We start from the raw sequence: 14,330 nt of genomic DNA, 5'->3' as shown, positions 1-14,330 counted from the left end.
ATATAATATATATATATATAAAATAGTTTATGTCAGCATGTCAAGGACATCAAGAAATGCCACCTGAGCTTTCACAGGCATTCATCAGGGACTTCAAGCCGGTAAAAATGGCAGAGGGCCTTGACCTAGGTCAGAATTGTTTGGTTGGAACAGGGATATTTTATAACTTTATGAACACACTGAATAAAGTGATCTTTGCCTATGGTCAAGGAACATGGAAAATGAGGGAAATATACAGACATTAAAGAAACATGGGAATTTCTCTGGACCCTCATTTTCTTCTCTTATACAGATGTTCACTGTAAACTTGTGTTGATGTGGCAACGCCATATCTGAACAGTGAGAGAGGAGCTACCTTAAAGAGCTCTGAATTTTGAGAAAAGGTTATAGTGACACAGATTCACATGGATAAGGCATCCTCATCAAAATAGAAAAATTGAATGGTAGCATTAACGGCTCCTTATCTATAAGCTGCGTCTCCTTCCATAGTCACACTATTTTGTGTCAGAGTGAAGATGAAGGAATTCTTACAGAATGAGAAGAGGAGAAGGAACACCTAGCAGGGTCTTGGTTTGGGTTGCTTTTCTGAGCATTCTGGTGTGCTGGAATTTGGCTGGGGTTACTGTTTTCAAACAGACACAATACACAGAAGAATGTTACTAGTTAAATGGGGAGGACCCTAACTCTCTCTTCCCTCCTGCATTTTCCAGGCTGGATGCATGCAGGGTACCCCATCATGTGCCATCTGGAGTCAGTGCAGGAGCTCATCAACGAGAAGCTCATCAGAACCAAGGGGCTGTGGGGCCCCGTCCACGAGCTGGGCCGCAACCAGCAGCGGCAGGAGTGGGAGTTCCCACCACACACCACCGAGGCCACCTGCAACCTGTGGTGTGTGTATGTGCATGAGACGGTCTTGGGCATTCCTCGAAGCCGTGCCAATATTGCTCTGTGGCCCCCAGTTCGGGAGAAAAGAGTCAGAATCTACCTGAGCAAGGGTCCCAATGTGAAAAACTGGAATGCATGGACCGCACTGGAAACGTATTTACAGGTACTGGGCAAGAACGGCAGGTGACGGGGGACCCCTACTGCGGGGACCATCTGGGGAACTGTCAGATAATGTTCTAGTGGCCCAGAAGACCTCCCATGGCCCCTGTCTCCCACACCAGGATATGGGGGCCCTGACAAAGTCCAGCTGTGACAGTCATATTGATGATGTCTCTCCGTGCATCGCTTTGCATGACCCTCAAGTGGATTTAATTGCCTGAGCCTCACCTTCCACCCCATAGAGCTACATGATAGTAAATAGAAAGCACTGAGAAAGGTTAAAAATGGTAGAGGCAAATAAAGTACTATACATGTACTCACTGTCTCTGGCTTTAAAGCCAGACATACCTGAGACTGAAGCCAAACTCTTCTACCTAATAGCTATCTAAAACCAGTCTCCCCTTCCCCCATACACATAATCCATAGGCTATGACTTATGTTTTTTTCCTTAAATGAATGTTCCATCTTCTCATTATGCCTTGGCCATGCCTCAGAGTCCCCGTTATGTAGGCAGTCCAAGAGTCCTCACTGACCTGGACAAGGAGGTGGCCTTGCCTTTGACCAGTTGTTTAATGCCCAGTTCCCTCCCTGCAATGCCTGGATCAGTTCCTGGCATGAAACTGGAGAGTTTCATAACCTTGAATTTCAGAACTCAGTCTCAGGCCAAGCATGCTCTATTCTGGTTCTTCCTCCTGCTGGAGGCTGTCCTATTCATTCCCACTGCCATGAGGATTATGGGAAACAGCCAGGGAGGCTCCACTTCAACCTTGTTATGGCTGCTTTGCCCCAGAAACACCAAGCTTCTCATTGGTGAAATAAATGTGAAGTTGGTCTGGAGAACTGCTCAAGTGCTTCATAATTCAAGCTCTGTAACTCAACAGCCTCAGGATGGCTACCTTTTTCAAAAATTACAACTTACTCTTAATTCTAGTTACCCAGAAAATCTGTAGTCTTCTTCTTCTATCCAACTCACTTTTTTCCCCAAAGGCCATTTTAATAGCCTTACACATTGACAAAGATCTATGATTAATGAGGATTTCTTTGTGCCAGGATGAGGTGGAAGTTTCCCTATTATTGAAGTTTCACTTTTCAACTCTTGAGAGATAGGAGGATTTTTCCAATTCTGCCAATTTTAAATCCTTGTGTAATATCGTATCTCTATTTGCATGATCTAGTGGGATACATGGATAATGAAAATATTGATATTAAGCATTGCAGTTATTACCATGGCCCTCACTGATTGAGTGTTCACTTGGTGTTGAGCACTGTGCTGGTCCCAAGGCCCTTCCTAAGACTAGAATGTGGGAGAGCAGGGCATGAGACCAGTAGGCAAAAGGGAGGAGAGCAGGTCGGTGATAGACGTGAAGCTGATGGGTAAGGGGTTACATACACTAAGTTCACTTATTATAGTGGTTCTTGTTGGACCCTCTTTTATTTCTCAATCTCACCTGTATTTTTCTTTCTCTTTACAGCTACAGGAAGCCTTTGGTTGGGAGCCATTCATCCGTCTCTTCACTGAGTATAGAAACCAGACCAACTTGCCCACAGATAATGTTGACAAAATGAATCTGTGGGTCAAGATGTTCTCCCACCAAGTGCAGAAGAACCTGGCTCCGTTTTTTGAGGCCTGGGCCTGGCCCATCCAGAAGGAAGTGGCTACCAGCCTGGCCTATCTGCCTGAATGGAAGGAAAATATTATGAAATTGTACCTCCTCACACAGATGTAAGGAGTGCCCATCGAGGTGGCAGGTAGAGAGGTTTGGGGAGGTAGGCAGAGGTGGGGATTCACTCCTCTACCTCTGCCTCCCAGGGTCTGGCCTTATCCTCTTAGTTCATTGCCCTATACCTTATTACCGACTTCTGTCTCTAGGAAGTGGGTTCAGAACACAGCCAAAAGTGGAATCAGAATTTCTCAGGTGCAGGGGCTTCTTTTTCTGCATCTTATTCCTCTGCTCTCAGCTGTCACATTCCCTCCTGACCCTGCACTGGCCCAGTTCCGAGAGCTTTGGCACCTGCTTCTATATCAGCCCTGGATTCACCATCATAGGCCATAGCCCAGAGGGGGTAGTTCTCATGTTGGCATCCTGAGGACTCCCTTTGGGCTTTGTTTTTGATCAGTTGTTCCAAAAACTTGACCATAAAACTCAACTGGAACACAAATTTACCATGAGACTCAGACAACTCCCGGATGGGCTCATATATTTTGTGACTTGAGCAGTTTTCAAAGTGCTAGACAAGCATTCTGGTATAGTGTGGGAAGAGCCCAGAACTAGGTAGGGTTAGCTCTTGGAAAAGTCATTTCAACTTGGTACTCTCATTTCCTGTGTGTAAAATGGGGATAAAAATTCCCAGTTCACAGGGTTGTCTGGAGGTTCAGACTGATAAATTCTGAAGAGGCTTGTGAGGTCTGCAGAGCATGTCATCTAAGGGGTTTTTCTATTTTATGCTGGTCCACAGGATAATGAGCTTACTATTTTCCATCCTCTCTCCAGAATTTAGAGGTTAGGATAACTCTTTCTACAAGTAGCTTGCCTGTGTTCAAATCCTGGTTCTTTCACCCACGAATTGTATAACCCTGGCAATTTCCTTAACTTCTCTGTGATTTAGCTTTCTCATCTTTAAAATAGGATCTATCTCATAGGATTATTGTGAAGATTACATTTTATAATACCTCTAAAAAGCAATGGAACAGTCCCTGGCAGGTAGTAGGTGTTGAGAAAATGTCTGCTGCCATTATTATTATCGAATTGAATGATTATTCTTTATGAGCTAGACTTGACTTTTAGATTATATTTACAGAGGCGGTTGTAGTTAATCCTAGCCCACGTTGCACTTTATACAGCAACCTCTGAAAGGATTCTGCTATGTTGCCTTATGAATCTAAAGGAAGAGCTCTAAATTCACAATAGGTTTTTTAAAATAGCTAAAATTTTAGTTTAACTTAGATTTGTAAAGCTATTTATAAGAACCCCATTGTGAATTTGGAGCTCTGCCTTGGATCTCCTTACCCAGTTCTATCTCATAGTTCCAATTCCTTCTTTGATTAAATCAAGACTAGATGTCTTGAAGAAACGAGATCAATTCCTTAATGACATTTGGCCTTAACAAACAGAGTGTATCTGGTTTCATGACAGTGTTTGTATTTCTGTAACGCAGATTCAAGACACAGTCCCTGTCGAGTTACTCACCAGTTTGGCAGACAAAGTCCACACACATAGAGGACTTTACTCTGAAACAAGATGATTGGATAGAGTTCACCCAAACTTACTTCCTTTTAATTTTATTCAGAATCCCCTATTTCTTTATAGTTTTAACTAAAGTTAGCTCCTTTTGATTGATGTCATATACATCCAGCCAGTTTTTCTTTAGCTCACTGTTTATTTTAGTTATTTTAAATATCATTGTATTTGCTTAATTGGTAATTGGGTAGATATGTAGACTGTAAAATTTGACCTGTAGAATTTTTTCTTTGGATTTTTTTTTTCCTTGAGACGGAGTATCACTCTTGTCACCCAGGCTGGAGTGCAATGGCATGGTCTTAGCTCACTGCAACCTCCACCTCCCAGGTTCAAGCGATTCTCCTGCCGCAACCTCGCGAGTAGCTGGAATGACAGGCGCCCACCACCACACCCAGCTAATTTTTTTGTATTTTTAGTAGAGATGGGGTTTCACCATGTTGGCCAGGCTGGTCTCAAACTCCTGACCTGGGTGATCCACCCACCTCGGCCTCCCAGTAGATTTATCATGTTATTTGTCAGTCCTAGGATTATTTCTCCTGATTGCATGAATATCCATTGCCTAGCTGCTTTAAACATTAGACATTGGATATTTGTTCAACATTTAAAATAATTGTTATCAATTATTGGGTGTGTACCAGTTATTGTAGTGATTCCTTTATATAGATTGTTTCATTTAATCTTCACAATAATCTCATGACATGGCAACTATTATCACTCCCATTTTATTTTGTGAAACAGAGAACTGAATTTAATGAAGATAAGGTAAATTATCTGAGGCTATATTGCTAATAAGTGGTTGATCTGGGATTTGAATTCAGGCATTCTGATTATAGAATGGGCATTCATAACTACAGTGCTTTGAATGACCCAATCAATGGGTAAATAAAGAAGCCAACCAGCAAACCAAAGGATCATTATGTCCCTACTTGCCGGAGCTTTGGCTGCATATACTTACCCATCATCTATTTTATCAGAACAAAAGTCATTTTGTTTATCCCAAATGACAATTCAAAGAATTTAAGGTAGGCTCCTGAAGTGTTTCCCAATAGATAGTGCTGGAGTGAGCCCTTTAGCATCAGCCAGATCTTTTAGGTTCTGGGTTATTCTTTCTAGGGCACCATGAAAGTGTTCTCTAGTTTGTTGGATTTTGAATGATGGACTATTTCGGTGAAGTACCTGACTCCCAAAGATCCCAAACACTGCATGTTCTCAGAGAGGAAATTAGAACCTCCATCTTTGAGAATATGTGTATCCATTCTTGCCCTCTTTAATATATTTTTAGCAGTACATCCCAGGGATATATTTAAAATATAAAGTTATCCATGTTACTTCCGTGTCTAAAAGCCTCCAGTGGAATTTCTAATTTGAGATAATGAACTAAACATAAGTTTACCTTCCCTCCCTCCCCAGGCCCCACTGAAATTGAAGTCAAGAAATGCAAAAAGGAATTGACACATCTCAGCAAAGAAAACTGAAGGGATTTGGTTATAAGTGGAGAAGATCTCAGCACATTTCTGGAAGAGAGAAAGTGGATGAAGCATGATAATGAAAGAATGAAGAACCTTTCAGATAAAATATAAGCTGATCTGAACAACATAACCCCAAAGAGACTTGAGCACCTGAAAAGCTTGTCTACTGAAGAATTACTCCAGTTGTAAAATTGAGCCCTCTCCTACTCTTCCCCAACTCTTATGCACAGAACACAGGCAGTCTTCACTATTGATACCCATTAAAATTGTCTTGTTATTGTTGCTGTCGTTTGTATAAAGGAATTGAACAGACTGCCTGCAGAGAGATAAGAGTTGGTGCTCCAGAAAAAAATTTCTCTTCTAGTGGAAATAAGTGCCCCCAGCCAGTAGCTAATTCTCTACTGACAGCTGAGACCTCCTACTCAAGTGCCTGTTGCCTTCAGGTATAGAAGAGATTTGCTGAAGAAACAGACCTAACCATACAACAGCAGAGGAAACCCATGCCGATTGTTACAGAAGTTAACAGTTATGTTGATTCTTAAATGGGAATAGTGAGTTAGAAATTCCCAGACATGGGTGATGGGGAGGGAAGAGGAATAAGAAAAGTCACCAGGTAGAATTAGGGGCCTTGAAGATATGACAAACTCTGAGGGAAACAAAGACAATGTAGAAAGAATAACTTAATTTTAATTCCATCTTCAGAGAGAGTTGAGGTGTATTTAAGATGAAAAACAGGATACTACAAAGAAACGGAAAACTCAGGAGTTTGAGACCAGCCTAGGCAAGATGGCAACACCCTGTCTCTACAAAATAATTTTTAAAAATTAGCCAGGCATGGTGGCATGTGCCTGTGGTCCTGGCTCCTTGGGAGGCTGAGATGGGAAGATCACTTGAGCCCAGAAGTTCAGGGCTACAGTGAACCATGATGGTGCCACTGCACTCCAGCCTGGGGGACAGAGTGAGACCCTGTCTCTTAAAAAGCAGCAAAAGAAAGAGAAAAATGAGAATAAGAAGATCTCTTTGAAAATAAGACTGCTATAAGTATTTGGTATACAGTCTGGAAAATAAAGTTGAGGGAATCTCTCCAGATAAAGAGCAAAAAGAGATAGAAAATAGAAAGAAAGAAAAGAGACATAGACAATCAATATTTAATGTTAGGAGTTCCTGGAAGAGAGAACAGAGACAATGTAGGTGAAGAAGTAAAAAGAAAAAGAATTGAAGAACAGAGCAAGTTAAGTCTCCAGATTTAGAGGTACCAATAAAATCTACATCCAGACACAATATTGTAAAATTTTGGAATATTAAGAATAGAAGGAAGAGATTAAAGTGGCCAGGGAGAAAACCAATGAGGTCATCACGATTAGCTCAACACAAAAATGGATGAGAAATAGACTGCTGACAGATTTGTCATCAGCAACACTGAATGCCAGAAGTCAATGGGTCAACATCTTCACATAGCTTATGGAAAATTTTTGTACCTAGAATTTCACAGTAAGGCAAACTGTCAAGAAGAGTATCAAAGTGAAGACATTTTCTGACAGGCAAATTTTCAGAAAGTCTCCTTCCTTTGCACCCTTACTGAGAAAGTATCTTGAGGAAGCTCTCCAGCAAAATGAGGATGAAAACCAGGAAAGAAGAAGGAATGGGATCCAAAAAACAGCAGAAAGAAGAAGAAATGGGATCCATAAAACAGTGGACCTTACTTTAGGATGTCTCATTCTAAAGTGACAGTTATCCAAAAGGATGCCTCACTCTAGAGTGACAGCTATGCAGCAGACTAATTTCAGATGAGAACACAGTCTTGGGCTTTCTGGGAAGAATGTGCATTCAGTGCCATAGATGGTATCATTGAGAAGCTGGGATGCTTGAGGAGGTTATTTAGTCAAGAAAAAGACAAATCAACAATATGTCAAAAAATTCAGGTCCAATTATAGAGCAAAATAAAATGAGGCATGATTTTGAGTTACTCATGAAGAATAAGAAGAGTCTCGATAGGTACATTTCCTTTTCTATGGCACAGGCATGATGATATTGGGTGTGTAGGGAAGAAAATATCCTAGCTTATAGTAAGCTCTCAGTAAGAAGTATCTAAATAGCCAAAATAATGTCGATATCATTTATTAGTATTCAGTGTTCAGATCAGCCTATTGACAAAGTGTGAAAGGCTTCATTTTTTATTCAGAACTGAAGTTGAAAGTAATTAATGCTGACAAAGGGAAAGAAAGCAGAAAGGGATTGAGAATTAGAGGAAGATAGGTGGAATCAAAGGTAGAGATACTTATATATTCAAAGTGGGGATGAAAAGATCTTCAGTTAATGGAACAAGAACTAGAGGATTAGTGTATTGTTCAAAGCTATAAATCAAACCAATAGATGTATTAAAAATGATGTAACTATCAGACATTTGGAGAGAGATGGACAAAGGAAAGTGGAGATAGTGTAAGTTAAATCCTTATCTTTTGTAATGGGGAATTATTAAAGATGGTGTAAAGTCACTAAGTCAGGAAATTATTGCTCAAACATATTATTTAAAGTTAGAAAGTTAGTTACCAGACGATCTAAAATAAATATTGTTAAAAGCATTACTTCTAGGGAATGGGACTAGATGTAAAAAGGGTGGGATGGGAAACTGTGTTTTTCATTTTAAGTCCTTCTGTACTATTTAATTTTTTACCTTGTGCATGTATTACTTTGAAAAAATTTTAATAAACCCAAATAAAATCTTCCAGTGACTTCACATTGATTAAGATGCAACCCAGCTAAAGCTTTTAACATGGTTTTCAAGGTCCTCAAGTATCTAGGTCCACTTGATGTGTCCAGACTCATGATATCTCCCCACTAGTCTCTTAAGTATCTTCCAGTTGTTAAAACACATTAAGTATCTTCCAGTTACTAAAACACACTTCACATTCTTTTGTTTGTACAGGTGTTCCACAAAAAACAAAGCCTACTGCTGATCTCACCATGTCTGCTGAGTAAGCTTACCATCTAGTGGTTTTTTTAATATTTGTTGAATGAAAGAATGTCCAATACAACATTGAATGAAGCTTGCCAACTTTATTCTTTTCCAAGAAGGCCTTTGATGTTTGCCCCTTTTCTGGGAAACATTTCAAGAAGGACCATCCAGGGCCCTAAGCTTTCCTGCACTCCTCTTCATTTGACAGTTTTAGTAAGTTTTAGTCTTACATGAGGCCAGCTGGTGTCAGAGGATTTCTGTCCACCTGTCAGTCTCCCTGGTGTACTCTTTGCTACTTTCCCTGAACATCATAACCTCTTTTCAGCTATTTTTAACCCTGTACTTTGGAGAAACAGCCAACTATCTAATGGAAATCTTTAGGCCACCAAGTTTCTTTCTTTTTTTTTTTTTTAAGTTTTATTTTACTTTTAATTGACTCATAATAATTGTACATACTTATAGGGTATAGTGTGATGTTTTGATACATGTATACATTTTGTGATGATCAAATCAGGGTATTTAGCATATTTTTCACCTCAAACATTTATCATCCCTTTGTGGTAAGAACATTCAAAATCCTCTCTTCTAGCTATTTTGAAATATACAATATACTATTGTTAACTATAGTCACCCTACTGTGCAATAGAACACCAGAACTTGTTCCTATCTAACTGAACCTCTGTACCTGTTGACCAGTCTATCCCCATCTCCTGTGCCCCACTACCCTCCCAAGGCTCTGGTAACTACTATTCTACTCTGTACTGCTATGAAATCAACTTTTAAAATTATAGAATCTACTTTTGTGTGAGATTGTATAGTAGTCGTCTTTACATGCCTTGCTTATTTCACTTAACATAATGTCCTCTGGGCCCAATCATGTTGCCACAAATGACAAAATTTCTTTTTACAGTTGAATAGTATTCCATTGTGTATATACGCCACATTTTCTTTATCCATTCATCCATTGATGGACACTTAGGTTGATTCCATGCAGCTATTGTGAATAATGCTGCAGTAAACATGGGAATGCAGATATCCTTCCACATAACTGATTTTATTTCCTTTGGATATATGCTCAGTAGTGGGGTTCAGGATCATATGATACTTCCATTTTTTAATTTTTTTAAGGAAACTTCATTCCGTTTTCCATCATTGCTGGACTAATTTACAACAGCATATAAGACTTCCTCTTTCTTCACATTTACCCCAACATTTGTCATTTTTTGTCTTTTTGATAATAGCCATTCTAACTGGACTGAGGTGATATGTCATTATGGTTTTAATTTGCATTTCCCTGATGATTAGTGATGCTAAGCATTAGTATGTCTTCTTTAGAGAAATGTCTATTGAGGCATTTTGCCCATTTTTAAATGGAATTATTTATTATTCTGCTATTGAGTTGAGTTTTCTATATAGTCTGGGCATTAACCCCTTGTCAGATGCATAGTTTGCATATGTTTTCTCCCATTACTTAAGTTACCTTCAATCTGTTTCTTTTGCTGTACATTTGAATTTTAATTTACTGTAGTACCATTTCTCTTTGCTTTTGTTGTATGCTTTTGAGGTCTTACTCAAAAAACCAATGTCATGAATTGTTTCTCCCATGTTTTCTTCTAGTATGCTTACAGTTTCAGCTCTTAAAGTTTTTAATAAATTTTGAACTGATTTTTATATATGGTGAGAGATAGGGGTCTAATTTTATTCTTCTACATGTGGATATTCAGTTCTCCCAGTGCCATCTATTGAAGAGCCTCTCCTTTTCCTAATGCATGTTGCTGACAACTTTTGTTGAAAATCAGTTGACTGTAAATGCATGGATTTATTTCTGTTCTGTATTCTGTTTCAGTTATCTGTGTGTCTATTTTTATACCAGTACCATGTTGATTTGGTTACTATAGCTTTGTAGTATATTTTAAAGTCATGTAGTGTGATGCATTGAGCTTTACCTTTGCTCAGGATTGCTCTGGCTATTTGGGGTCTTTTGTGGTTCCATAGAAGTTTTAGGATTTTTTCTATTTCTGTGAAGAATAGGGATTGCGTTGAATTCGTAAATTGCTTTGGATAATATGGACATTTCGACAATGTTAATTTTTGCAATTCATTATTATCTTTCCATTTATATGTGTGCTCTTCAATTTCTTTTATCCGTATTTTATAGTTTCCACTCGAGATCTTTCACCTCCTTGGTTTACTATATTCCTGGGTATTTATTGTATAGCTATTGTCAATGGATTGCTTTCTTGATATCTTTTTTTAGGTAGCTTGCTATTGGCATATAGAAACACTACTGATTTTTGCATGTTGATTTTGTATCCTGCAACTTTATTGAATTTATTTATTCTAACAATTTTTTTGTGGAATCTTTAGGATTTTCTATATATAAGATCATGTCATCTGCAAACAAGGACAATTTGACTTCCCCCTTTCCTATTTGGATGCCTTTCATTTCTCTCGCCTAATTGTTCTGGCTAGGACTTCCAGTAATATACTGAACAAAAGTGGTAAATGTGGCATCCTTGTCTTGTTGCATATCATAGAGGAATAGCTTTCAACTTTTCAGTATGATGTTATCTATGAGCTTGTCATTTATGGCCTTTATTGTGTTGAGGTATGTTACTTTCATATCTAATTTGTTGAGAATTTTTATCATGAAGGGATGTTAAATTTTATCAAATGTTTTTTTCTTTGTCTGTTGAAACAATTATGTCATTTTTGTCCTTCATTCTGTTAATGTGATATATCACATTTATTGACTTACACATATTGAACCATCCTTGCATCCCTGGGACAAATCCCACTTGATTGTGGTGAATTATCTTTTCAATATGCTGTTGAATTTGTTTCACTTGATTTCATTAAGGATTTTTGCATCTATGTTGATAAAGGAGATTGGCCTATAGTTTTCTTTTTGTGTTGTATCCTTGTCTAGTTTTGATAATGTTGGCCTCATAGAATGAGTTTGGAAGAATTTCCGCCTCTTCAACTTTTCAAAATAGTTTAAAAAGAAGTGATATTATTCTTTACATGTTTGGTAGAACTTAGCAGTAAAATCATTAGGTCCTGGGCTTTTCTTTGATGGGAGACTTATTGTTGATTCATTCTTGTTACACATTATTGGCCTGTTTAGGTATTTTATTTCTTCATAGTAGTTAAATTTTGGTAGGTTTCATGTGTTCAGGAATTTATGTAGTTCTTTTAGGTTTTCCAATTTATTGGCATATAATTTCTCATAAAAGTCTTTTATGATCCTTTGTATTTACGTGGCATCTCCTTTTCTTAATCTCTGATTATATTTATTTGAGTCTTCTCTGTTTTGTTAGTCTAGCTAAAACATTTATCTTTTCAAAGAACCAACTCTTTGTTCTACTGATTTTTATATTATTTTCAGTCTCTGCTGCACTTACTTCTGCCTGATCTTTATGAGTCTTCTGGTAGTTTTGGGTTCAGCTGGCCCTTGTTTTTCTCATTCCTTGAGGTGCCGCATAAAGTTGTTTATGTAAGATTCTTATACTTTTTTGATATAGGCATCTATTGCTATAAACTCCCTCTTAGAATAGCTTTTGCTGTATCCCATAGGTTTTGGTATATTATGTTTCCATTTTATTTGTCTCAAGGAATTTTAAATCTTCTTTTAATTTCTTTATTGATGCTCTGGTTGTACAAAACTTGTTTTAGTTTTCACATATTTGTGTATGTTCCATAGTTCCTCTTGGTATTCATTTCTAGTTTTTACTACATTGTGATAAGAGAAGATGCTTGATATGATTTTGATTTTTTAAAATTTCTTCAAATATGTTTTGTGGAGTAACATATATTCTATCCTGGAGAAAGTTCCATGTGCTATTGAGCAAAATGTACATTCTGTAGTTATTGGGGGGAATATTTTGTAAATATCTGCTGGGTCTATTTGGTCTAGAGTGTAATTTAAATCTGATAATTCTTTGTTGATTTTCTATCTGGATGATCCATCCATTGCTGAAAGATGGTGCTAAAGTCCTTTTTATTTCAATTTTTCTTTCCCTTTAGTTCACATAATATATGCTTTATGTGTTGCTTTATATATTTATTTTATATATGGGTGCTCTGGTGTTGTGTGCTCATATACTTACAACTGTCCTAACCTTTTGCTGAATTGAGTTATTATATAATGACCTTCTTTTCTCTTTTTAGTTTTTTACTTAGAGTCTATTTTGTCTGATGTAAGTATTACTACACCTGCTCTCTTTTGGTTTCCATTTTCACAGAATTTCATTTTCTATTCCTTCACTTCAGTCTATGTGTGGCCTTACAGGTGAAGTGAGTATCTGATAGGCAGCATGTTGCTGAATCTTTTTTTTTTAAAATCCATTCAGCCACTGTATGTAATTTAATTGGGAATTTATTTCATTTATATTCAAAAGTTATTATTGATAGGTAAGGACTTCTGCCATTTTGTTCATTATTTTCTGGTTCTTTTGTTTATCCTTTGTTCCTTCCTCTCTCATGTTTATCTTTCTGGCTTGATGAGGGTATTTGTTGTGTTAAGCTTTTATTCCTTTCTCTTTCTCATTTGTATGTCTGTTGTAATTTTTTCTTTGTGGTTAGTATTGGGGTTATGTTAAAAACTCTCATACTTATAATAGACTATTTTAAGCTGATAATGTTAATTTTCATTGCATACCAATACTCTAGACTTTCATTCTGCCCCCAGATTTATAATTTTGTTGCCTTAATATACATCTTTATATATTGTTTATTCCTTAACAACTTATCATAGCTATAATCATTATTACCATTTTCACTTATTGGCATCCCATAGAGCTGCATTTTTTTTTAATTATTTTTTTTAAATGGGGTCTCATTATGTTGCCCAGGTTGGACTCAAACTCCTGGGCTCCAATGAGACTTCCATTTCAGCCTCCTAAATAACTGTGACTACAAGCACATGCCACAGCACCCAACTCTTGTGGTTTTTAACCTTCATACTAGAGATTTGAAAAATTACATATCACCATTGCAGTAATGAAGTATTATGAATTTGATAATGCATTTACTGCCAGCAGTGAGATTTATACTTCATGTTTTTTAATGGTAGAAATTATCATTAAAAGTTTTTTTTTCCAATAGAAATACTCAAGTATTTCTTGTAAGTCTGGTCTAGTGGTAATGAGTTCCCTCAGTTTTTGCTGATCTGGGAAAGACTATTTCTCCTTCATTTCTGAAGAAAAGATTTGCTAGGTATAGTATTCTAGGCTAGCAGCTTTTTTTTTTTCTTCTAGTATTTTAAATATATCATCCCATTCTCTCCTGGGCTGCAAGGTTGCTGCTGGGAAATCTGCTAATAGTCCAATGGCAATTACCTTTTATGTGTCTTGATGGTTTTCTCACGCTGCTTTTAGTATTTTTTCTTTGACTTTTGGCAGTTTGGTTATATGCCTCAGAGAGGACCTCTCTGGGTTGAATCTCTGGGATCCTTTGAACTTCATGGATCTGGATGTCCATATCTCTCCAAGAATTGGGAAGTTTTCAACTATTACCTTGTTAAATAAGCTTTCTTTGCCTTTCTTCATCTCGTCTTCTTCTTAAGTTGTCAAAATGCAAACATTTGTTCACTTATGGTGTCCCATAAGTGCCATAGCCTTC

General features: G+C 37.6%; 1 protein-coding gene across 8 annotated transcripts in view; it reads left to right on the top strand.

Annotated features, from left to right (window-relative positions):
* The window catches only part of TCAF1 (TRPM8 channel associated factor 1), a 51,608-nt gene extending 43,115 nt beyond the window's left edge, over nt 1-8,493 (top strand). For 6 of the 8 annotated variants that reach the window (XM_017893740.1, XM_017893745.1, XM_017893742.1 and 3 more), the window contains 3 exons: nt 711-1,048; nt 2,517-2,767; nt 5,694-8,493. In XM_017893740.1, coding sequence (XP_017749229.1) covers nt 711-1,048; nt 2,517-2,767; nt 5,694-5,703 — 599 coding nt within the window. In that variant the 3' untranslated portion in view covers nt 5,704-8,493. Of the gene's footprint in view, nt 1-710; nt 1,049-2,516; nt 2,794-5,693 lie in introns of all 8 variants that reach the window. The other 2 variants (XM_017893746.1, XM_017893747.1) reach the window with 1 other exon arrangement.
* Nucleotides 8,494-14,330: the final 5,837 nt, after the last annotated feature.

This window comes from Rhinopithecus bieti, unplaced genomic scaffold (genome assembly GCF_001698545.2).
Source record: "Rhinopithecus bieti isolate Rb0 unplaced genomic scaffold, ASM169854v2 scaffold_23862, whole genome shotgun sequence".
In the NCBI taxonomy this organism is placed as follows: Eukaryota; Metazoa; Chordata; class Mammalia; order Primates; family Cercopithecidae; genus Rhinopithecus; species Rhinopithecus bieti.
The sequence above is the reverse complement of the archived record's forward strand: the minus strand, read 5'-3'. Positions and strand labels throughout refer to the sequence as shown.